The sequence below is a fragment of the Esox lucius genome, chromosome 11 (assembly GCF_011004845.1).
Source record: "Esox lucius isolate fEsoLuc1 chromosome 11, fEsoLuc1.pri, whole genome shotgun sequence".
In the NCBI taxonomy this organism is placed as follows: domain Eukaryota; kingdom Metazoa; phylum Chordata; class Actinopteri; order Esociformes; family Esocidae; genus Esox; species Esox lucius.
In genome coordinates, this window is record NC_047579.1 from 42,357,964 (window position 1) to 42,383,134 (window position 25,171).

At 40.0% G+C, this 25,171-nt stretch overlaps 1 protein-coding gene across 1 annotated transcript; it reads right to left on the bottom strand.

The window, feature by feature from the left end:
- Positions 1-137: 137 nt before the first annotated feature.
- On the bottom strand, positions 138-24,686 carry rab5c (RAB5C, member RAS oncogene family). The gene is made up of 6 exons (XM_010874808.3): positions 24,552-24,686; positions 6,931-7,294; positions 4,580-4,731; positions 4,287-4,409; positions 3,892-3,985; positions 138-611 (listed from the first exon to the last, which is right to left on the bottom strand). The coding sequence occupies exons 2-6, from the start codon at positions 7,094-7,096 to the stop codon at positions 493-495; spliced, it is 654 nt and encodes a 217-aa protein (XP_010873110.1). The 5' UTR covers positions 7,097-7,294; positions 24,552-24,686; the 3' UTR covers positions 138-492.
- Between the last annotated feature and the right edge of the window lie 485 nt (positions 24,687-25,171).

Consider the following 25,171-nt stretch of genomic DNA (forward strand, 5'->3'; position numbering starts at 1 on the left):
GCTAGAGCTGGAGTGACAGAAGCAATACACTGAAATACTGCAGTATTACTGGGGCGAGAGACAAGAGTGACAGACAGAGAAAAACAGATGAAGAGCCTGTTCATTATTCCTCCCAGTTGCGTCAGATGTTATTTTCATTTTTTTTTTTTTTACAGAAATACAAAGAAACAAAGAAGAGCAGGCGGGTCTGTTAAGTGCGATTGATCTCTTCTTTTTCTCCCTAAATGGGGCCGTTATGTCCTCCTTTAAAACAGTTGGTTCTGTAGGTCGTTACGTTGGTCATAATGGTGTCATCTGCCTGTTTGGTCGGATCACTGGAAACTTGGGGTCGTGGGATGACAGCCGATTGGCCTGTGAGCTGGTTTGCTCATCGCTAGATGGGCCCGGTGTTGATGTATGATGTTTGACTGTGGGATGTGTTTTTCAGCTGGTCGCTCGGTACTGCAGGTTACTTAGCGCGTCGATCCGGTTGGCTCAGTGTGTTAGTCTCCCCTAAGGACAGCACTTGCCTCCACTGCCCTGTGGAGCGGCTTCCTGCAGGTCAACTCCTTGCCGGGCCCGGCCAACAGCTCCGGCTCCACCAGCTGGATCGTTTTTAGGTAGCTTCTTGGCTACACGAGGACAGGAAGAACCACAGGGAGGAAACAGAGGCCATCATGATTTCAACATGTTCAATTCATTCCAGGATCATATGTAAACTCAAGCAATAAGGCACAAGGGAGTGTGGTATACATTGTCAATATACCACAAGCAAAGAGCTGTTCTTATGCACAACCCCGTGCAGTGTGTCTGGATACTCCGATCAGATTGGCCATTTTACCACAAGCCATATACATTCCTTGCTGCTATTGAAACTGGTGCAATACACGGCAGATATTGTTGTGTCAGGGGTTTGTGATATGTGAACAAAATAAAGTGGATCTCAAAAGTATTCACGCCCTTGGACCTTTCCACATTTTGTTAGTCAAGATGAAATCAAAATGGATTTAAAAAAACTGATTGCATAAGCATTAACCGCCTTTTGCTATGAATGAGCTGTGATGCAACAATTTGTCTTCAGAAGTCAATTAGTTTTACGAAGGCAACCTGCGTGCAATCAAGGTGTTTCACATGATCTCAGGTTAAATAAACCACTCCATGGGAGGTTCCTAACAAAAACTACATCAAAAGCAAAATCCAGAATAAAAACTGTAAGACACAATGGATACACTATAGGGATGCTTTGCATCAGTGCCTGGACAGCTTGTGAAGATAGAGGGCTAACTGGATTCAGCAAAGAAAAAATAAATCCAGCTGAAGTATGCAAAAACCCTGAGACTTGGGAGAAGACTCGCTTTCCAGAACGCCAATGCTCTGGCCAAAACCATAATGAAGGCACAGGGGGAGTGGCCTAGTCAAATCCCGGGCATAGGAGTGGCCTAGTCAAATCCCAGACCTCAATCCAATTGAGAATGTGGAAAGTAGAAAATTGCTGGTTAGCAAATTTCGTCATCCATCTTGGAGGCACATCTTGGAGCAATTTTGCAAAGAAGAACGGGCATACATTTTTGCGTTCAATTGTGCCAAGCCAGGGATTCTCCTGCATATTAAACTCAAAAGCGTCCGCAAATCTCTCTGTGTGTCAGCATGGTAAAACATAATTTTGCACTTATGCGCTAAACAGCCTACCAGCGATATACTGCAGCGAATGTGACCGTAGGAGGAAACTTTTTTTTCATATTGGCAGTATTGCCAGATGGGTAGGTTTCCCCCACAATTTGACTCTTTTTAATAGGCTTGTGTGGGTCAATCTGCAGATAGGGTTATATAGAAGATATAGCGTTTGGATTGATTTCACGGTTTACTGTCAATGACCTGTCAACCTCGCGGAGATGAGTAACGTCGGCAAACCAGTGGATCCTAGTTCTTTTACACCCAAGCATGTCAAAATATTTAAATAAAATGTAACGCCTAAGCTATATCCAATCCGCATTCAAACATTTGTTAACAATTCAAATGATGTTTAGAAGAATCACAGATTTTTAGACTTTGCGAGACACAAAGATGACTGGTGAAAAGACAATTAGATTAGGGTATGTAGGCTACTGTCCCCAACAACATTAAATGCATTATACAGTGTAAAAATATACCGTATTTTAGCGCATATTGCACACAGCCGTGTAAAACGCGCACCCTTGCATAGCGCGCTTTTTCAGTTTTGTGTAAAAAAACATTCCGTACTACACACACTTTTACATAACGCGCATGTGACACCAAGCGATCAAAATAATATTTATTTTCAACATGCTTAAATGCAAGACGTACGCTGCTAATTTAAAATTGCAAGTAATAAAACATGCAGTATTGTAGATATTGTAAAAGTAGATAAATCGGTACAGCCTTTACTATGTAGAAGCATGTTTTCAGGTGGCCCAGACATAATGAATAGGGAATGACATGCTCGGAGTGCTAGAAGTATTGTGGAGCCAATGTTTTTGAGGCCTAAGGAAAATAGCCCGGGAGAAACTATAGACTGGATGCACTTAAATTCAATAAAATGTCTACTAGTCCTGGACAGGCAGAGGAGAACAAAACACATAAGGTTAAATCCTACAAATGTAAAACATATACAAAAATGATTATAAAATATGTAAAATTTTAATATGTTAAGAATACATTTATTGCTTCTACATTTTGGTTGCTATTAGGGAGGACACTGTAGAATGTATTAGATGCTCAAATGGACATGGACAACAGGACAGATTTAACACTATAATAGGTGTCTTTTTTCTAGTGTGTATCAAGTATATCACAGAGTGTATCTTTTCAGTCAGGAAAAACCCCGAAAGCTGGTAGAGACTAGGGCTGCACGATATATTGACTCAATACCGTTATTGCAATATCCCGTTGCGCAGTATCATAATCGAAAATGTTGTGGAAAGTATGCAATATTCCGTTTATTTTGTGAAGAGATGCATCAGGAGATGGAAGAGAAAACGTTAGAGGCCAAAAAGTTATGCGATAGACTGTAACTGGCATTTTTAACCACGTCACAAAATGCATTACAAAAGTATAATCCAAAATAAAAATAAATATAAACATCTTGGCTTTAAATGGAGTCGGAGTTTAGAAGACTGTGCGATAAAGAATAAATAAGTATCCAATATTAGCTATAGAGGAAATGCTTCTAAAATACCTTTGCACTACATTTGAGATTTAATCTATTAAAAAAAAATCTCAAATGATGCATGCGCTGCCATGAAATATAATAGGCACCTTTACAAAGGCTGAAACAGACTCCTCTAGCAAACAGCGTTCAGATTCCCTTTGTAGCTAGTTTGCAGTCTGTGTCCATGTGATCATTTGTTTTTGTTTTCAAAATGATGTTGCTTTTGGTGTTGATTAAGTAACGTGTCTAAAAAGATATTTTGATGGGTTTTCCAATAACTTTTATGTTTTTACATATGTTTAAGAATATCTCAATTAATATCGATATTGCAATATTCATGATCAATATCACATTTTGTCAATATCGTGCCACCCTAGTAGAGACTCATCCAAAGAGACTCACAGCTGTAACTGCTGCCAAAGATGCCTCTACCATATACTGAATAAAGGGGATACTTATGCAATCAATGATTTTCTGTTTTATATTTGTAAAGTTTTATTTTTCACATCAACATAATTTACTTTTTGATGTTCAGTGGCAAAATGTATTAAAGCCATTTTGATTGAATGTTGTTACACAAAGTGTGGAAAAGACATAGGGGTAAATATTTGAGGGCCACCATACCACATCTAAGGTTAGTATCCAATGAGTTGTGCCTAAGAACAGGACGTAGCAGTGATGTAATAACCATTCACACATCCTGGCACTTCATTGCCTTAAATGTAGTATTGGGAAACACATACCTATAGCCATGAAGATCTCATTGACGTTCATGGCAGTCTTAGCAGAGGTCTCCATGAACAGCAAACTATTGTCATCTGCATATGCTTGTGCTTCCTATAGACAAAAGGAGGGCAGGTAAAGCTTGGTGATTTTCTGTGTATTCTTGAATATGAAGAGAGTAAACTATGAACACAACATGTATAGTATATCCTTTTGCTATAATATTACAATATCCCGCTCAGCAGACCTTTTCTTTAATCCAAAGCAATTTACATTCACCCTTTTATAAATGTTTCTGTATGAGTGGAATCGAACCCAGAACTCGTGACATTATAAATGCTGTGTTCCGCCGATTGAGCCACCTAAGAACACGCAGTTTTCAAATAGCATCTAATTGTTGGGAGCTCCACTCTACCTGGAAGTCCACAGCTCTTTTGTTGGCCAGGTCAGCTTTGTTCCCGGCCAGGGCAATGACAATGTTAGGGCTTGCTTGTCGCTGGAGCTCCTTCACCCAGTTCTTTGCACGTGTGAATGTATCCTGCACAGAAGAACAAATAAAACAAATAGTGATCATGAAGAAAAAAAAAAAGGATCTGATTAAATACACAAGATCCATCAGAAGTTTCCCCACTGAAGAGGTACGTTATACAGTACATACAGACGCAATGAGCCCAAAGGTCAGTCCATTTGCAAGCAGCAGTCACTCACTGTGTTGGTGATGTCGTAGACCACTATGGCTGCCTGTGCTCCTCTGTAGTACATTGGGGCCAGGCTGTGATACCGCTCTTGACCTGCTGTGTCCCAAATCTCAAACTTCACTGTTGTGTCGTCCAAGCAGACAGTCTGTGTGAGAAAAGCCGCTGGAGGGAAGAGACATACCTTCAACTTAGTTCTGAAGTTCTATTGTTTTGATCAGTGTTGGATTTCGAATGCCCTACGCAGGGGTTTCACCTGTGCATTTTCTAAAGTGTGGTTCATTGCTCAGTGCATATTTCAGTTTGTTTTATGTTAGACCTTCATTTTCCACTTTGTGTTGAAGCATTACCCTGACAACTGATTCGGTCAGAGTTCAATTTCTGAGACGTACATGGAGACTTGCATGGCACCAGCCAAATACTGCACACACTGCGCTCTAAGCAGTTGCCGCACACAATTCTAAAGATGCCAAAATGCTTTTTGGGGAGCCTTTCGGGAAAACTGTTACTTCACTGCAAACATCTCTAGCGCACAGGAAACAACCGGAAAAGTGGTTTCATCCGTGCGATGAAGGTGCCAGTCAGTGTTGTTCCGCTCATTGACGAAATGGAGTAGACATGTCATCTCTTGCTTCTCTACACATCCTGAAATAAGGATGAAACGTTGAACATGGCTTCGTGGGCCAGACTGTGGAGTCCTGCAATGGTGGATCTAGAAATAGGTTCTGAGGCCAGGGCAGAGCATGGATTAGGCACCGTTTGAGTGATACTGTATGTGTCGATAATGTATTTTATTGTAGGAAGCATTTCTTTTTCACGAGTGTGACCACTGCAGTATATGAATTGAGATTGGATCAAGAAACCCAAATAAATAAAAAATAATAATACTTTGACCAAAACAACTGTCTGGGTGACGCTTCAGCCCTCAAACTGGATTGGAAAATGAGGTCTAGCCTGCTAAAAAAAAATTATAACCTTTTATCCTTTTACTGTAATAAGGGTTAAGCCGCCCCTATTTGACATGGCACATTAAACCCCCACAAGACAACTATAACCTCAAAGAACAAGGCCATGACTCAGTTGGGGAAATAACATAATCAGCTGCTTAATGAAAAATTGTGAAGCTACAAAGCCAGCTCTGAGGTGAACTGGTAGCCTTCTAATGTTTGAGAGTGAGGAAACAAACATTGATGTAAATAAACAAGATCAAATCAAAGTGCACAAAGCACCTGGTAAATGTAAAAAGAAATAGTGTGGAAGTACTGTAAACATAAGAAGAGTGTGGCAGAAAGAGAACACAATGAGTGGCTGGCTACTGACTAATCCCTGGAACATAAGCTTTCTGCTTATTCAGCCCATTGTGTCACATGACTGAGTAAAATGTGCAGCAGGCCAGCTCCATTCGGCAAACAGCTGTGACCATTGACCAGGCAGCTGACAACAGGTTAAAAAAAAAAAAGTTAAATACTGCTGATTCGTCCTAAGGCTTTGGCTAGTGTAAGCACCAAGCATCCTGTCTCTCAAGTCCCACCCTCCCGATGCATCTGGACAAATGGTATGCGGGTTTGAAGAAAAAAATTAATTAAGGAAATGTCTAAACCCTAAAGGACCATTTGCCTGCTTGTAGGTTTAAAAAAAAATGTATTGGTGTAGTTGAAAATAAATAGTTACTCATTAGACCTTAAACAACTTTTGCAGCTGATATTCTCTGTCCGGAGGAGATTTTTACTTTTGAGATCTTACTGAACTGATACACATTTAGCCAATCAAGTTGAAGTTTCCTGTTTCCTAGATTTTCAAAAACCTCCAAGAGAGGAAAACCTCATTGTTGACGGAGTTCCTTCCTGTTTGAGAAGCACATGAGACCCGAGGGAGAGAGACGGACAGAGAGACAGAGAGACAGAGAGACAGAGAGACAGAGAGATCCATTTTCTCTCCTCTCAGCGTAGAAATAGTCAAGTCAATTTTGACAACTGATTACAATTAGTGTACTTAGTACACGTCTATTTTGAGTTTTGTTTAGAGCATTCTGTGAAACAATGTATGTGGCCAGGAGTCAAGAGATGGCACTTACTGTAGTAAGTTTCATATCAGTGAGAGGCGTGGGTCAGGTTGCAAATGCAAGGTGATCAGCTGCCAAGAAATAACTGGTTCTGCAGCTCCAGAGAACTGTGAACTGACTATATGACTGATAGCTAGGAGGGTTAGCCTCATTTAATAAGGCACTGAAAATATTCAGTCCATTACACAGGAGTACATTAATCCTACGTGATCTCTAAACAGAGGCTCAACACAAGCACAGGTGCGATATACAAAATGCATGACTGATGCCGAGGAATCACATGATCCCAATGCCCTTCTCACCTCCGATGGTGCTCTCCTGGTACTCGTGGAACTGGCCCTTCACGAAGCGCAGCACCAAGCTGGACTTGCCCACCGCCGACTCTCCCAGCAGCACTAGCTTAAACTGGCAGATTTTGTTGCTGGCCGCTGCGCCATTGGTCCGCGCTGGTCCTCCTCGACCTGCCATGCTGTGGAGCGGAGCTTCGCTGGGGGGGGAGAGAGGCACTGGGTGAAGGACGAGGCCGCTCTAGGTGGGCTGGCGTGTGGGGCGTAGAGGTGGGGACTGCAGCTGAGCAGAGGGCTGGAGCTGAGACGAGCCAGGCGAAGGTGAGCAAGGGTGGATGAGTCAAGGCCTGGCAGCGAGGGGGCCGGAGGAAGAGGGCGCCTGCGGGAGATGAAGGAAAGTCCCAAATTTACAAAGGCTTGAAATGTATTACAACTTCCACGTTAATGGGAATAAGAGTCAGTATGCTCATTATTTATTTTAGCCTTAACAGCAAACAGTGTTCAGGGCAAGGAGACAATGGCATTATACAAGGGTACAGTCTAATCTGCATATGTTCCCCAGTAGCCATGTCCTTAATACAAAGAATCCAAAGCTGTTTGCTATCTTAAACTTTGGGGCTACACACTGAAAAACAAACACTCTTTAAATGGTTGTGATATTTATAGGCAGGTTCCTCATTAAAAAATAATACTTTTTAAATACAAGGTTAATTATTATATGCATGTTTATACGCGTTGTCAATCCATAGTAATGTTCAAACAAACACTTGATTGTTGTAGAACAGGACGATCTAGGTTCTTGGAAACAGTTAGACAAGAAAAGTTGGTTTGAAATAAAGTTACTTTGATTCCAAGTCCTACTGGACACCCCTGTAAAAGAATAAGACAAAGATAAATCATGTCAGAACTTTTTCCACTTTTAATGTGACCTATAGTGTGAACATTTCAATTGAAAAACAAACTGAAATCTTCGGTTTCAGTTCTGACATGATTTATCTTTGTCTCATCACCAGAACCTGGCATTTTAACAGGGGTGTGTAGACTTTTTATATCCACGGTATGTATGTATGCATGCGTATGTGTATATAGGAAGTCGTCTGCTTCAAGCTAGCGAGTGGCACCAAGATATTACACAACAGCATGGCTCAGTTTCGGCTTGAATGTCAGTGCTAACAAACATGCTTAATATGGATGAAAATATTGCAATATTTGTCAAAGTAATCATGATTCAATATTTCACCCCCCCCCCCCCCCCCCCCCCCCCATGGGGACATTTGGTCCCCATGAGTATAGAAAGACCTAACACACACACACACACACACACTATAGTGTTTGGCTGGGCATAAAGCTGACACAGAAACCTACATTGTGGTATGGATGTCTGTTTAAATGAAGCCAGGCCTGGACAGCAAGATAAGCCAAGCCTTCTAATCTTCTTATCAAATTTACTTTAGAGTCAACAGTCAAACACAGCAGTTAAGGAAATATCCTGGCGTCTGGCCTCAAAGATGAGCGTACGCAGACAGGTGTTATGAAGTGAATGACCACAATCAATATTAAGCATTGACAATAATGACTCTTGAATACCCCCCCACCCCCCCCAAAAACAACAACAACATTGGCCTAAAACCAGTAACTCAGTAGTCATGTTGAAACCAGTGCAATGGGTGTGGGTTGTGGGCAGTGCCTGATCTGTCTAGAGACCGGAGTACCACAGTCGAAGTGCGGAAGAGGAACCGATATTCAAAAGGTCCAACCTGGATGACAAGACACCTCTCCACAGGAGCTGCCCAGCGCTGAAACTTTTTTTGCCCGAGAGGGTCAGGATATCACTGCTGGGGCCTTTAAGTGACGAGTGTGTTTAGCTTGTCAAATATGCCTGCCAGGTACGCAGAGCTTGCCATCAATTTCAGGTGAGCGTGGTCTTGTGCGAGGGAAAGCGCATCTGAGGAAGATGCGCACCTCATCCAGCAAATCCAACATGCGTGTAAGGACTTTGCCCGTGAAAGCTACCTTACATTGAAACGGGGGCGGGGGGGAACTTGTGTTCAGACTCCATTACTTGACAGAGAAGTGAGAACAGTCTGGTATTTAGTGGGTGTGATTTAATATAATTCACTATTTTGGCTGCCGTTTGGAAAACATGGTTAACCTCGGGCTCTATGGCCTTGGCAGCAGGGGCCTCCCTGTGGACAATGCAGTCGGTAAATTTGACCTGTGGCGCAACACATACAACTTTTGCTTTCAGTCCTTTGTTTTATTCCCTGCACAGCTCTGGCACCAACCGTGAATATGCCAATGTAATGCTCCCAAAACAGCCCATCATCCTGTTTCTGTTAAGATTGTTGAAAATGTCACCTTCCTTCCAGCGCAGAGCAACAGATCCGAATGGAGCTTCCATCTGTGACTGTAGCGAATAAACACCATTAAGTGTGCGGTATTCGACACATCCTTATGGATGGATACAATTATACTGGATACAACTACACTAGTTGTAAAAGAAATCTAAATGTTTTTGCTTGCACTCTGAGCTGACATTTGATGTCGCTAGCAATGCCATTAATGCGTTTGGAGATGGTGTCATTCGAGAGGGGGATTTGCTTAAGTGCACTTGCTATCTTCCCACCGCGCATTGCGCTTGTCATTGCAATTGCAGTGGGAAGGGATAAAGGTTTCACCAATTGTGTGGCTTTTGCACTCAGTTGTGCTACTTCGTATGTGTTACTTCATATGAAGCTGCTAGGCCTTTGGTGGGTGAGGTAGCTTGCCCATATATTACGGTCTTTTGTGCAAGCAGTCAAGTCTCCTTTCGCTGAAAGAACTGTACGGTTTATGAACTTCATCGGGATGTCTGGTTTCAAGATGCCTCAACATTTTGACTGGTTTTAAACTCTCATTTGCCAGAACATCACCCAAAAGCACACATTGTTGGTGGTCCATTTCATTTTTAACTCAGCAGGTGAAGCCATATCTTAATCTGTCCGATAGTGCCGACATTTAGTGGATAAAGAAAAATCTTGTTTAATGCATTCAGACAGAAAATCATCTTGCGACCCCTCCCATTCTTTGGCAACCCTCGAGGGGTTGCGCCACCCAGTTTAAAAACCACCGAATTAGACAATGAGGGAGTTCCACTGTCTTTCTTTACAGCAGTGTTTTTTTTCCCGGCGACCCACACTTTCAAAATGACAAACTATTGCGACCCAAATTACATGAAATATACAGTTTTCCTATCATTATTAATTATTCGTAGGAGTAATAAAAAACTAGTTCTTATTGTCATTATCAGTAATAACACAACATTCATCTTCTCAATATTGACAGTATACAGTCATACACCTGTGTATTATAAAAACATTATAAATCACCAAAATAACCAAGATCATGTCTTTTTTTCAAATATTAGACAACTTAGGTGCTAATGTGACGGGAGTGCCTGCTTCGTTTTCCTCAATATTAGTTTAGTCTATTTCTGTACTTTATTTTTGTCTGAGTGGAAAATCAAACTTAACATTTGTAAGCGGTTGTGAAAGGCAAAAGCAACAAAATGCTTGCTTTACTTAGCACTGGATATTCTGATGCAATGCTGAGCCAGAACGACGATAACTTCATGTACGTGTGACGTATTTTCAATGTGGTATCACGGGTCTGCTGGAGCTCTTTGTCGGATAACAAAACGATCAATGTAGCTGTTTTAACTAGCTATGTGAAACTGAAATTAAAGGTTGGAAAACAATAAGAAATATTATATAAAATATAATATTACTAACAAATAGCACATTGGGGAAAGGAACACGTGTTCAACATAGTGGTTATTTCGTCTGATGTAGGTAAACTTGACCTACACAGTTCTGAGTTTAGTATACCGCCCCATGTGGCTGTGGAGGCGTACTGTCAACAATAACCTTCATTTAATCATTAGAGAAAACCAATGACAAAATAATTATTAAAGCATATTTGTGACCCAATTTTTATCTCCTGACCCACCTGTGGGTCGCAACCCAGACTTGGAAAAACACTGCTTGACAGTGACCAAAGGAAAAACACTATAGTGTGAAACTGTTAAAATCTAATCGTACATCATGCTGTGTGACATCAGTAAGTTTCTCCTTGAAAGAGACAGGAAACTTAATAGGGCCCTATCATAAACGATTGCTTGATGTTTCCTATTCAACATTAGCGTGGAAAATGTAACAAAACTACTAGAAGACTACATTTTCACCTTTTAACTGTAAAATAAATGCAAACATCTAGTGACAGTAAAAAGAAGCATAATTTCATATAACTGATAAAAGGTCTGTCAGCAATGCAGACAACATTCAAATGATGGAACTCGTAACAATTTTTGCTGTAACCTAGAGAATGTTGTCTTGTTTCAATTCGATTAGCGTATGTGTCAATTTCTGTCTCTCATAGACAAACTGCACACAAATGTTGGTCAGAACCAGTCCAGGACCACTGCAAAGTTACCTTGTTGGCTACTTCACAATTAGTGGTTTTTAATCACACCATGAAACTACATTTGAGGTCTGTTAAAACCAAGATGCCCATGTAGTATGACAGGTTTGCAGGACAGAAGTATGTCAAACCTCACAAAGTCCTTAAAAAACAACTGTCGCTTGAACAACAAGCTGTTATTTTACTGTTTGAGACAACTTCATAATGTGCCAATAAACACCAAGAATTCTGTAATTCATTTTGAATTCTTTGGTTTGCAGAGGATGTCTTAGTTCTGCAATCGGAGGATAAAGTGTAGTAAATATGTGCTTAACATCCAGGATCCCTGCCCATTTTAGTGTCCCAGATAAACTGTTCGTTCTATTCTTTGAGGCCAGGTTGCATTAAGATTGAGGAGAGAAGCAGCATTGGTTCTACATTGAAATTCCCATATTCAACAATATAACTAAACTTTTTCAAACAAGAGAATGTTATAACCAATTGAACACAGAACAAGAGATTTGCGATGGCCTAAGCCCAATGTCGTTGTGTAGGCCTAAACAGGTAACTACTATTATATGCACACATGATTACTCTTGCCCATTTTTTCCTCTTGGCATTCCAAGGCAAAACAACAGGTGAGATAGGCTCTCCAACACTGACAGCCTGACTCTGGAAATGAAGATGTCCGCCTTCCTCACTGTCCCAGGGAGAGATAGTAAGCACCCCCGCACCCATTTGCATTGACAAACATTTCCCATGACAAGGAAACACCTTTGAGAATAGGGGGGGTGGGAGTCTGAAAGTGTGATTCAGAAACCATAACAGAGTGAGCGGGTGAGAACATTAATTTCAGGTTTAGTCCTATATTAGCTCTGGGGTGGTCCTATGGGAGGAACAATTTAGTGCCAGTACGGCAATATATAAACAGTCAAAAAAAGAGCCGGTCAACTCTATGCCAGAAAATAAATTGACTAAGTAATCCTAACTGCAATAAATTAAAGAACAGGCAACAAAATGAATAAGACCAATTAGGATCTTTATTTTACCTTTAAACTAGGGTTGGGCACAAACAGCCCATGAGTAGCATATTTATATTTTATCATTTAAAACAAATAATAACAATAGAAATATGCAACTGGCCAGAATCGTCTAGGATGGGGAGTTTAGTAATTGAATCCGGTTGCATTTGCATCACACTCTGGAGACGCCTTTTCGACAGACATCTTTACAGTACAAGTAGCAATGGTCATTCGAGGCTTCATTCGAGTTCTTCTAACAGCAGGATATAATGCTAGCAGCGCTAACTAAGATTTTCATTTTCAAAATGAAAGCCATCCTTGAAATATATACGGCAATATAATTAACAATCTAGTCGGTATATTTTATGTTCAATGTCCGTTCCAATGTTGCTCATGTCTGTTCTTTTTTACAGACTAGATTGTTAACTTTACTGCCTTATAAATTCCAATGATGGCTTTTATGGTGATAACGAAAATCTGAGTGCTGCCAGCATAATATCCTGCTGCTAAAATAACACGAAAAAAGCCTCATTTGGCCATCACTAAGTACAAGTGCTGTCACAATTCATCAAGTAACTTGAATAATTGGATTCTAAAAAACTCAGCCATTACAACACACTGCCTCAGGGCGTTATTCGTCATGGCAGTGAAGACCATGTTGAGGACCATCCTGGGGGTCCGGGGAAATCAAAATTTGCATCAAAATGCATTAATTAAATAAATGCATTGAACAACTGATAAACAATCAGGAAAAAGAACCATACATTCATGGAAGCATTGGGTAGTTACATGGCTTGCCGGTTAGTGGCTAGCTAGTATTTCCAAGTGCTGTAAGCAATAGCTCATACTAGCAGGCTTTGAAATATTTCCGTTCAAATTGGACTGGCATATTATTCTATTGTTGCATTATCATTATCACATCTTTGAAGTCCTGTTTTCAATCCACTTTCATAGCCAAAACTTCCAGACATGGTCATTGAAGAGCACAGTGATTATGCAGAATGGTTCCTCTACACTCGGTATAGTAGTATGACTGACCTATTTGTTGGAGGGCTGCAGCAGCTCCCGCTTACAGTAGCAGCCTGCCTCTAAGCAGCAAACTGCTAATGGTTTAAGTTTAATGGCATCTGTAATGGGCTCTGGAGACAGCCACACCGAAGTGGGTCAGAGTGAAAGTGTGTGTGTGTGTGTGCGCGTGCATGTAGGGAGGGCATTGCTGAAATATTTATAAAGCCTCCTGTGTGCTCTGCTGTCATCTTGATATCCAAGCACTTTGTGAGACACAGCCACTGAGGCCACACATACATCATACACAAATAATGTCTAGGATCTGTCTAGGTCCAAGTCCTGTTTAACGTGACCATTACCAGTGACGCCAGTGAGCATAATCTGGGAGTTAACTCTCGTATTGTGGCAAGAAACACTGAAAGCACTGAGCTTCTGGCCAGGTTGTGGCAAACTTAAAATCCTTAACCTCATATTTCAACTAGCCATAGCAAAACTGTACTTGCTGTAACACAGATTATGTTCCCACACCAGTCACTTGACAGTTTATCTGACATCTGTTTCCAGCTGAAAAGTCACATTTTGCAAACCATTTACTACATACCAAAAGTAGGTACTGTGCAGGTGATGGTAAATAACGTACTGTTGAGTATATAGTAAACCAGTACGCCAGTATTGGGACATATTACCTCGTCATCAAACTGACTACTGTCGCACATTAAAATGCCACCAAGTTTGAATATTTAGCTAGACAACATTATATAGTGTGCCAAATCGACTAACCCTTTTTATGTGTAATTTTTATTGAAATAGTAGAACATCCAGGCACTATTGGCATACTATTTCCAATGCACTATGGTTTGGAACATACTATTCTTAATCCGGCATACTATATAGTATGGGAAGTATGCGAATTGACACTGCGCCACCTCAAATAAAAATGTGCGACATCTGATTCTAGCCTATTCAGACAGCAAGAGCAGCGCATCGCCCCTCTCCAAACGACCTGATGCACACGTGAGCCTAATTTTTATTTGGGGGTGAACTGTCAGAGGCAGGGTAAAGACACTTTCAGACAAGGTAAGACTTAAAAAAAATATATTTTTTAACAAAGTTTTAAAAACATCAAATAGGCAATTATATGACCGGAGTGCACCTTTTAAGTGCCCCAACAGCGAACCACAACGAGTCTAAAAGTAGCCTCTTAGTCACCGTTTATACTGTATGCTAATAAGCCTCTTCTGCTCTGCGGTCAGATACAACTAACTAATCCACTTTCCTGTCAAGTTCACACCGAATTACATATCGTAGTGTTATAGCAGAAAACAGCTCAAACAGATCAGTGACCAGGCTAAGTACAACTCTCTAAAGACAGGAGTGAACTTCATAATAATAAACAGCACAGCTGAACCAATCTTAAACATTGTCTGAAGTTAACATTGTCGGAAGTTAAAGCCAGTAATAGGCTTACTGGCATCTACTAACTTCTTAGGAATAATCATAAGAATTGAGCAACTACTAGCAAGACTGAAGATGAACTTTTCCATGCCAGAAACAGTCGCAATATAACCATATACAGTTTTAGTTAAGGCTCACTGTACCATAGCTACTGTAGCCTATATTACAGGCAGCAAGTGTTTGGGTCTACCCTGACCCAAAACGTGTGGATGCGTACTTCGAAAATCCACCAGAAAAGCACTGATCAGAATTAGCGTAGACCTTGTAAATGATGTAAATGACCATGGTAGCTGGAAACGACTGATTTCCAATGGAATATCTACATAGGCGTACCGAGGCCAATTATCAGCAACCATCACTCCTTAGTTCCAATGGCATGTAGTGTTTGCTAGGTTTATCATTTCAAAAGGCTATGTGATCATTAGAAAACCCTTTTGCAATTATGTTAGCACAGCTGAAAACTGTAGTGCCGATTAAAGTAGTAATAAAACTGGCCTTCTTTAGATTATTTGAGTATCTAGACTTTTTTGCAATTGTGGGTGTGATTACAGGATCAAAATGGCTAGAAACAAAAAACGTTTTCTAGAACTTCGTCTATTCTTGTACAACGTTGTGTAACACGCCCTGCACAGAACAGCACAAACTGTCTCTAATCATGATAGAAATGTGTGGAAGGCCCTGGTGGGCAACAGAGCAAGAGGACAAATAGATTAGTGTCTAGTTTACGAAACAGACCCCTCACAGGTCCTTCATTAAATAGTACCCGCAAAATACCAATCTTAACTTCAACAGTGAAGAGGCAAGTCCGGGATGCTGGCCATTTTTGCCCCCAATGTCCAGTGTGTGTTCTTGTGCCAATCTTTTCTTTTTATTGGTCAGTCTGAAATATGGCTTTTTCTTTGCAACTCTTCCTAGAAGGCCAGCATCCCGGAGTCGCCTCAATTTATGTTTGCAGCCAACAACCTTGAAGCTGGAACTCTTAATAACCATGCTGTTGTGTATGTGGGACTGCTGTGCCACTTGCTACCTTAAATCAGACATCTTAATTAGGTAGGGATGGACCAATACGAACATATCTGCTTATGCCAGATATGTCTTTATGGGCCTTTCTCGAGCACAGATACAAAATAAAACCAAGTTTCAAGGGCCACTGCACTGACATCAAAGTAATTAAACACACAATGTTCAGAAAAAACGTATTTCATTTTAAGCTGGCAATATGCTAAACTTAAGTAAACTTATTAATCCACATATTAAACTTTCTGTAAAGCAACATTCTGACAATGACCTCAGCTTTATAGTGATAGGTGACAGAGCATAACAGTTCTGCAACAACGTGATACAGCAGAACACCAAACCAATGCATTGGAAACAGATGCATACAATAAAAGCGTAGGGATCTGTTGAGCAATGGATGGCATCTTGCAGTTGATGAAGATTTGTGGGATGCACATCCAGGGCACGAAGCTCCCGTTCCACCACATCCCAAAGATGCTCTATTGGGTGGAGATCTGGTGACTGTGGGGGCCATTTCAGTACAGTGATCATGTTCAAGAAACCAATTTGAAATTATTCGAGCTTTGTGACATGGTGCATTATCCTGCTGGAAGTAGCCACCAGAGGATGGGTACATGGTGGTCATAAAGGGATGGACATGGTCAGAAACAATGCTCAGGTAGGCCGTGGCATTTAAACGATGCCCAATTGGCACTAAGGGGCCTAAAAGAAAACATCCCCCACACCATTACACCACCACCACCAGCCTGCACAGTGGTAACAAGGCATGATGGATCCATGTTCTCATTCTGTTTACGCCAAATTCTGACTCTACCATCTGAATGTCTCAACAGAAATCGAGACTCATCACACCAGGCAACATTCTTCCAGTCTTCAACTGTCCAATTTTGGTGAGCTCGTGCAAATTGTAGCCTCTTTTTTCTATTTGTAGTGGAGATGAGTGGTACCCGGTGGGGTCTTCTGCTGTTGTAGCCCATCCGCCTCAAGGTTGTGCGTGTTGTGGCTTCACAAATGCTTTGCGGCATACTTCGGTTGTAACCGAGTGGTTATTTCAGTCAAAGTTGCTCTTCTATCAGCTTGAATCAGTCGGCCCATTCTCCTCTGACCTCTAGAATTAAGGCATTTTCGCCCACAGGACTGCCGCATACTGGATGTCTTTCCCTTTTCACACCATTCTTTGTAAACCCTAGAAATGGTTGTGCGTGAAAATCCCAGTAACTGAGCCGATTGTGAAATACTCAGGCCGGCCCGTCTGGTACAAACAACCATGCCACGCTCAAAATTGTTTAAATCACCTTTCTTTCCCATTCTGACATTCAGTTTGGAGTTCATGAGATTGTCTTGACCAGGACCACACCCCTAAATGTATTGAAGCAACTGCCATGTGATTGGTTGATTAGATAATTGCATTAATGAGAAATTAAACTGGTGTTCCTAACAATCCTTTAGGTGAGTGTATAATGAATACATATTTACTATACGTGAGGTTTCACTCATGTCGTCTGTCAGGGTTTTTTCTTTGGGGTGTCTTGAAGGCTCAAAACTGTGAAACCGGCATGCCTTTGTCACGGCATGCAGCAAATCTGACAGCAGGTACCCGAAACATTTAGAGAGGGGAGTCATTTGCAGTGACTTCTACTGGGGTTTTGAAATGCTTTAGCCAACATTTATCCATAATTACTCATTAGACAACAATGTTATCCAACGTTGTAGTTATTTGTGCTAATGGGACCACTAATTTAGCTAACTGTCACTTAAATTTAACAGGTGACTTTCTGCTGAAATTGATAGGATAATGTTGACTGGTAAAAGGTTCAATAATAACTATATAAACAGAACTGACCCGGCAGTGCAAGAGCATGACTTGTCCACAAGGCTGTGCTGGTCGAATGAGTTTGAGGGGTTTCTCATTCTTTGAGATCTGTATGCTTGTTTTAATTAGTGTGCCCTTCCTTGTTTATCTGAATATTGTGAACCTTTCCTTTCACAGCAACTTGCAATGACTCGATCTGGAGGATATCACAGAGATATTTCTCCAAAAAGAATCATAGTGACCAGTAAGATGCTACTTTTCCCCTCAATCCTTGGCTGTATACAGTAGTTGCCTCTTACAAAGAAGCCCAGCTAGAAAATTAAAAATTAAAAGCACAGCTTGACAGGCATAGCAACAGTAACTAAGACAGGCGGGGCTTTTGCGTAAGGTAAGTGACGACTCATACATACATTGTACATTAATATTAAACATCTGCCATAGGGCACTACCAACATTTAACACCATTTTGTATAATTTTTTTCATGAGTTTCTGAGACCTCAACGTCATCAAGCAATCAACTGTGAAAAAGTTGTGTAACAGCTGCACCCATTTATTAACCGCTGTTGTTGAAAATGTTTTCAAAAACCAATGTAAAAGCCACATTCATAAAGGGGAAATTACTGTAAAGCTCTTCAAATGACACACCAACCATTTGCAGACCATGTATGTACAGCCATTGTCTACCGATGTGTCAGTCAGTGTCAAAAGGAATTAGTCACCAAGATCATGGACCTAGTGGTGCAACACGCTGCCAAGCAGAGCAAACTCAACAAGGTACATGGGAATAGAGATGACATCAACATTTCTGAAACCAAAGAGGGGTGGACAAGAAGAAGTGAAAGCAAGGGAGAGGAAGGCGGGGTGAGGCTATTAAGCGGCAGCTATACCGTCCAGTCTGGCCTGCACTAACAAAAAGTATCATATCATTATCATAATCCCCATAAAACTGTGCGGGAAAATGTGATATTGGTGCTTATCGCATTTCACTATGTATTTATCTCATGAGGAATTTCAAAATCGCTTAGAGTAAGGTGTGTTTCGTTTAGGCACAGCGTTTTAATACCTTCAAAACAGGATACATCAGAAATAGATAATGAAGCAGGAAAGCTATAACTCTCAAGCATTTCCTTCTATTTCTGACTTGAGTAAGAAATGACAGCCTTGTCAATGGAGCAAAGATCCACAGAGTAAGATCAAAACATAAGAGAAACTGTTTCCTAATTTTATAACTCAATTAACAGACTACAACACCAAACGTGCCGTTAGGTTTGGGCATGGTGTAAGTGAAAGTAAGATAAGAACCTCCTCAGCTGCAGAGATAAATGGTCGGGGTGAGGTTGGTGAGTGTCTTCACTGGGTATGAGGAAGACTGAATGCTCATGTGGGCACACACAGACTACAACTTTTCTGTACTGAAGTTACACCAATATGGGGACCATTATAAATTGATCTTGACATCTTATAAAAGTCTGGTACCAATTGATCACTGAACAGCACAAAAAGAAAAGAACCCAAAAATGGGCAAACCCACTTGCAAAGGTTCAAGCTAAAGTTCACAATTGAGGGTAGGCAATTTGAGGGTAGTTTGTGTCTCCCTGAATGTTTAAGTCAAAAGGGGCATCTTTTTTTGAGTCAACAAAATAACCCATTGAAAAGGATTGCATCAACCCCTAAACATTTTTCAATTTATTACTCAATTGCATTTCAACAGTTCTGTGAACAGTAACACCCACCAGTTTAGGTCTAGGATTAGTTAGAATTTTTTTGTCATCTTCCGAAGGCGCCATTCTGTGAAGAACATTTCACAAAAAAGTTGTCTAAACCACGTCACACAAACTCAATGGGTCACCAAGTAATACTGAAATGCAGGCCAAGCTATTTCCTGCATGTGAGTCAAAATAGTATCACCACTCTAGAAGGTCAAGGTCCACAAAAAAACAACAACAACATGTCAGTAGATTAGGCTTGAAAAAATACCTTGTCATTCACTTGGTTTCAAAAGGTCCAACTCCTGCTATAGTTCCATAAAACTTAAAGATGACCTGCAGTAAAGGCAAAGCCAGGTCACAGCTTTGAAGAGTCAGTGACAAAAACAGATCAGAGAATTAGGCACATTCACACAAAAGCAACATGACCGAGAGACACAAGAGCTAGGCTAAGAGACAGTTGACTTGCCTGTCTTTTATGATACCACAAGACACATCCAGGTGCAGACCCAAATTGTGGCTCAGCAATTACAATATTGACAATGATAAGCCTAACGTAAGATGAAAACTAATGTGAGTGGAGAGGTACAGTGGATATAAAAACTATACACACCCCTATTAAAATGGCAGGTTTTTTGATGTAAAAGAATGAGACAAAAATAAATTCAGAAATGTTTCCACTTTTAATGTGACCTATAATGTGTACAATTCAATTGAAAAACAAACTGAAATCTTCGAGGGGGAAAATTAAATATGAAAACCATACAATAACCTGGTTGCATAAGTGTGCACACCCTCTCATAACTGGGGATGTGGCTGTGTTCAGAATTAACCAATCACATTCAAACTGTATAGAAGTCTATATAGAAGTCATTACACACCTGCCATCATTTAAAGTGACTGATTAATCACAAATCCAGCTGTTCTAGGATTTTCCTGACATTTTTCTCAGTTGCATCTCAGAGCAAAAGCAATGGTCTGCAGAGAGCTTCCAAAGCATCAGAGGGATCTCATGCAAACCCCTCTTTTACTATGCAAGGGGTCTATATTACCCAAAAAAAGACCCCAAGCATATTTTGAAAGTCCAGCTGAAATAGTAGACCATCCAGAAACTTTCGTCATAGTATTTTTAGCTTACTATGGTTTAGGACATATCTTCATGCATGCTAATCTAGGCATACTATATATCATGCAAGTAAGGCTGAATCTCAGATGACAAACACATGTTATGCAGACACGTAAAAAATAAAAGGAAAACAAACAACAAGCCAGATCTTGAGGACCCTACTGAATATTTAATGTCGCCAGTTTGGGAAAACATCATACATTTAAATGTTATGTTTTGCATATCTCTTTTCCACTTGAAAATCATACCGAACTGAACTTAAAATCTGTGGTACCATGACTTATGCATACCGTAGTTGAGTAAATCAACTAATTGGACAAAAAACATTATGACATCCGTTATGGTCATCTATTAGTCCCTTATGTTGCCACTATTACCCTAAATATGCTAGTCAACTCTGTGATCACAACAATCACTCATGCCTTACATGAAACATTGGAGCATACAGGCAGTAGCGGGCCTACAACGCATGATCCAAAAAAATTGTCAAAGAATCCTAAAAGCGGGAGCATTTCAAAGTAAAGAATATTAACTACGGGTTATTACCAATGTTTTTTCTTCAGGGCTGATGCTGATTATTAGAGACCAATGACTGATATTTGGGGACGATACACATTTCACTTTCAAAATTTTAAGTAGCACAAACAAAGACAAAACTTTCGTTACACGCATTTAAAAATTTCAAATAATAGAAAACTGGACATTTAAACAATATATTTTGCAAAATAATGTGTAGGGATCTCCTAGAAGTGAAATTTTATTTAAAAAATGATTAACCGTTTACAATCTTAGTCAGGTTTCTTTCCTGTGAAAAAAATGAATAAAGTAAAACTACTGTAATGTCAACTTTTTTTTTGTGGTTTAGCCATCCGCAATTAAAGGGGGTTCCAAAAGAGAGTGCTTAAATATGCCGAAATATGCTTAAATTATTAGAGCACAAAAGTACTTTACTTACTAAAAGAGCATTGGAAGGCCTGTGTACGTTGGTTACAACTCTATGAACATATTGTTTTAACATGATAACAGGGAACCTGTCATTCCAAACAACATTATTATTGGCGGAGTATTTCTTCTTTTGCGTAAAGTTACATGCAAGAATTAAGGTTCTGCTATATAGGAACAAATGCAATGTGTGAAGTTCTTATTAGAAAAGACAATGAAAACGCAAATTCTACGAGTTAACAGTCTGTACCATATTAGGCAACAAAACATATGATCTGAAAAACTATTTTTCTCCCCTCCTTTTCTCCTAGTTTACTGAACAATATTTAAGATTTTACTATATTACCGTTCATAAAAGGAAAATCTGTTAATTTACATGAATGCATTAGGGCCTAATCTATGAATTCACCAGGAGGGTTGGGTTCTAGAAAAAAGATTGCAATCAACGCATGTAAGTGCATAAGGCATACCAAAAGGCACGGGCACTTGGAATAAAACGTGCCATATTAAATGGAATCTGAGCTATTTGGTCTCTCACATTAGCGGTTAATTTGGCATCAAAAGAAGACTATGGAGAATAAAAGAAATCCTACAGTAAATTAGGATTTACAGCCCGGCTCAGAGAGAGTGACAGATTGATCATCTTGGGGATTTGATCTGGAAACCCATACTTATGACACATATTTATACATTTGTATTATCCGAAAGAGACAAACACCATGAAAAACAAAAAAACATTAGGCTGGTATTTTGGGCGTTTTGCCCTAATAGGAACTCATTTGTTTTATTCACACAGACCAGTAGAAATCGAGCATTACAAATGAATGCTATGATACCCAGCAGCCTACGTTGTGAGAGGTTGGAAATGCAAGCACTGTTGCCCAGTGGTTCTATGCGGCTTGAACTGCTCTCTAGCATGCTTTTTTAATGAGACACAATGGCAGGTACTGTGCACTCTTAACTTTAAAAGCAAATGTTTCTTGTATAAATGAAAATAAATCAGAATACTAGCCAGGTAGATGATCAGATCCTGCGCTGCCAATCTAGCACACCAATCTCAAAAGTAATGTCTTGATTAACAGTCAAAGGTGATTTCTAAACAGAGTACATGCCTACTAAGACATGGCAGGTAACATTCAGACCTGTTAATGTTTTCTCTCAACAAGTAGCCTTTTGGACTTACTGTATGATTAGGCTACTCTGGATAGGAACGGACTGATAAACATTTTGTTTTGTAATAAATGGCACTTGATCAAGCCATTCAATACATAACACTTTCAAATGACTAATGACATTACAGCTGTTTTGATTAGCATACGCCAATAGTGAATTGGCCTATACTTAAAATTAACTTATCCATCTATGTATCAACAAGTTCTCTGGATAAGAGCACCTTAAAAAAAAATGTAAAGAGGCAATGTGTAGAATCCTGCCTCTAACGTCTACAAGACTGAACTTAAACAATAAGAACTTCTCCCCTTCCCATGCTGAACGATACTGGAATACAATTAGCTAGTGTCAAAAGCAAGTGAGGACACTACAAGTCAATGCAAATGGATACTGTAGATGGACCGGCATCAGGAATATCTCAGGAACTCAATGGTTTTTAGATTTCTAATTTTTCTTTTAAACATTAGCTTAAAACATTAACTTCAGATTTCTTTGGGTGATTGATGCTTGCATATAAATAGAAATTATATAATTGGACATGGACAAACTGACATGTAATTTTTGCTGATAGGCTACTGTCAGAGGATTCTGTAATAATAATAATTACATAGAAAAGCTACTTCTAAAACACTGAACGTATGTGCAATGTTTGTTGTTCTCAGCTCCATGGGAAAACGTTTAGAATTTTAGGAAATCTGGTTTAAGATTTGACTTAAGATGGGGGGTGACAAGCCAACATCACCTCACCTGAGCCGGCTTCCTGGCAACCCATCACCTAAGACCTGTTTTGATCCAGACAAAAAGCCTGCAGTGTATTAAGGTCTATAACCATTAGAACCATTAGTCACAAAAGTTGGGTACCAGATATTGATTTGTTTTAAGCTGTTGATCGCGTGAAAGTGATAGCTATAAACTTGACTTCTAAGATACCAATGAGGTAACAAAATAAATAAGAAGTCGTGTATTTACTGTAATTAGTGTTTCACTCATTACTCGTTCAAATGCACTAGCTAACATGTTCTATTCAAATAGGGAAATAAGCGTATTATTAAAAATGAATAAATCCAAATAATTGACCATTGCAATTGTGGGGTACACTTACATATCTGAACAACAAGCACATCTATTTCTCACTACTTTAACCATGGACAGTTTAAAATGCTCTTTAAAAAAAACAATTTAAACAGGTGCCCTTGATGAGCGTCCATGCAATGTTTTTTATGGAACTGGCGGAACCTTCGGTGTGCTAGTAAATATCCAACGTATGTTTTTACATGAAGTTGGCAGCGTTGTCTAATAGCAACCATAACGGATCGTTTATGACCTTAGCAAGTTCAGTCAACTGCCAGTAGAAGGCTAGCAAGTAACCGTAGCAAGAAATAAAAACGACCAGATCTAACACACCTCATTGTCTTAGTCTAATAGTCAACTAGCTACCCAGCTAGCTAGATAACGCACCAAGTTAACTTGCTTTTGAGGGCCAGCCAATTTCCAAAATACGCTAACTACATCAACTATATGTATCATATCACTGAAAGATGATGTTCAGCCGCTACATAGTGTGACTAGAGTTAATTAGTTGTAGGCAACGACATAATGTCCATCAGCACAGGACGACAGCTAACGCAATTGCTAAAACTTGGCTAGGCTTAACTTAAAATATGAGCAACTAGAATAGGCTACGTGTATTGACATTATACTCAGAAGCTAAATCAAACACCCAATGAATGACAACTTCCTGGTATTATTAGTTGCTAGCTACCATTAGTTATCCTGACAAGTAATAAGTCAAGTCAGCTACAGCAACATTATACCATTATGACAGACTACTCTACTAGCGAGCAACCGTACCGTAGCTAACGTTAGTTTGGCCAGCAGTGAAAATGTCTGCCTAATTTAACAACTGTCTTTGGAAAGAAGACCCAAAATAACTGCTTACCGTTAACGACAAATGTCCCTTTTCTTCGTAGCTATACTCTCCACAAATACGACAGACGACTTTTTTCTCTATCGCAGCTCACATCAACTACTCAACTCTCAACACAGGCCCCGGCCTTCACTTCCGCTTAGTGATTTTTTTCCGGGATCCTCCCACTTCCTGAAGTGAATAGTTGAATTCCAAGCTGTGTGAATCTCAAATTGCATACTACGTACTGCAAGTACGTACTTTGCGGGTGAATAGGAAGTACATACTGTTTAGTACATAGTAAGCTAGTATGCCAGGATTGGGACTGACTGGGATGTACAAGGTCGTCATAAAATTGCGTCTCAAAATTTGATCATTTTGTCGCGCATTAACTTCACGTTAAGTTTAAATGTTTCCCTGTCTCAATTAGAGAATAAAATAAATTATTCAACACTAAATCTGTAGGCTATCTACTCAATACACTCTGTAAACTGAATATATTCTGTCTTCTCTCAGACATAGTCGAAATCCCCACCTTATTACCAAGGTTGCAATTCCCACTTTATTACCAGGGGCCTGTTTGGCTATCACACCAGCCACCTCATTCCCCCTCACCACAACATGTGCTGGGATCCAAATCAATCTAATCTGAA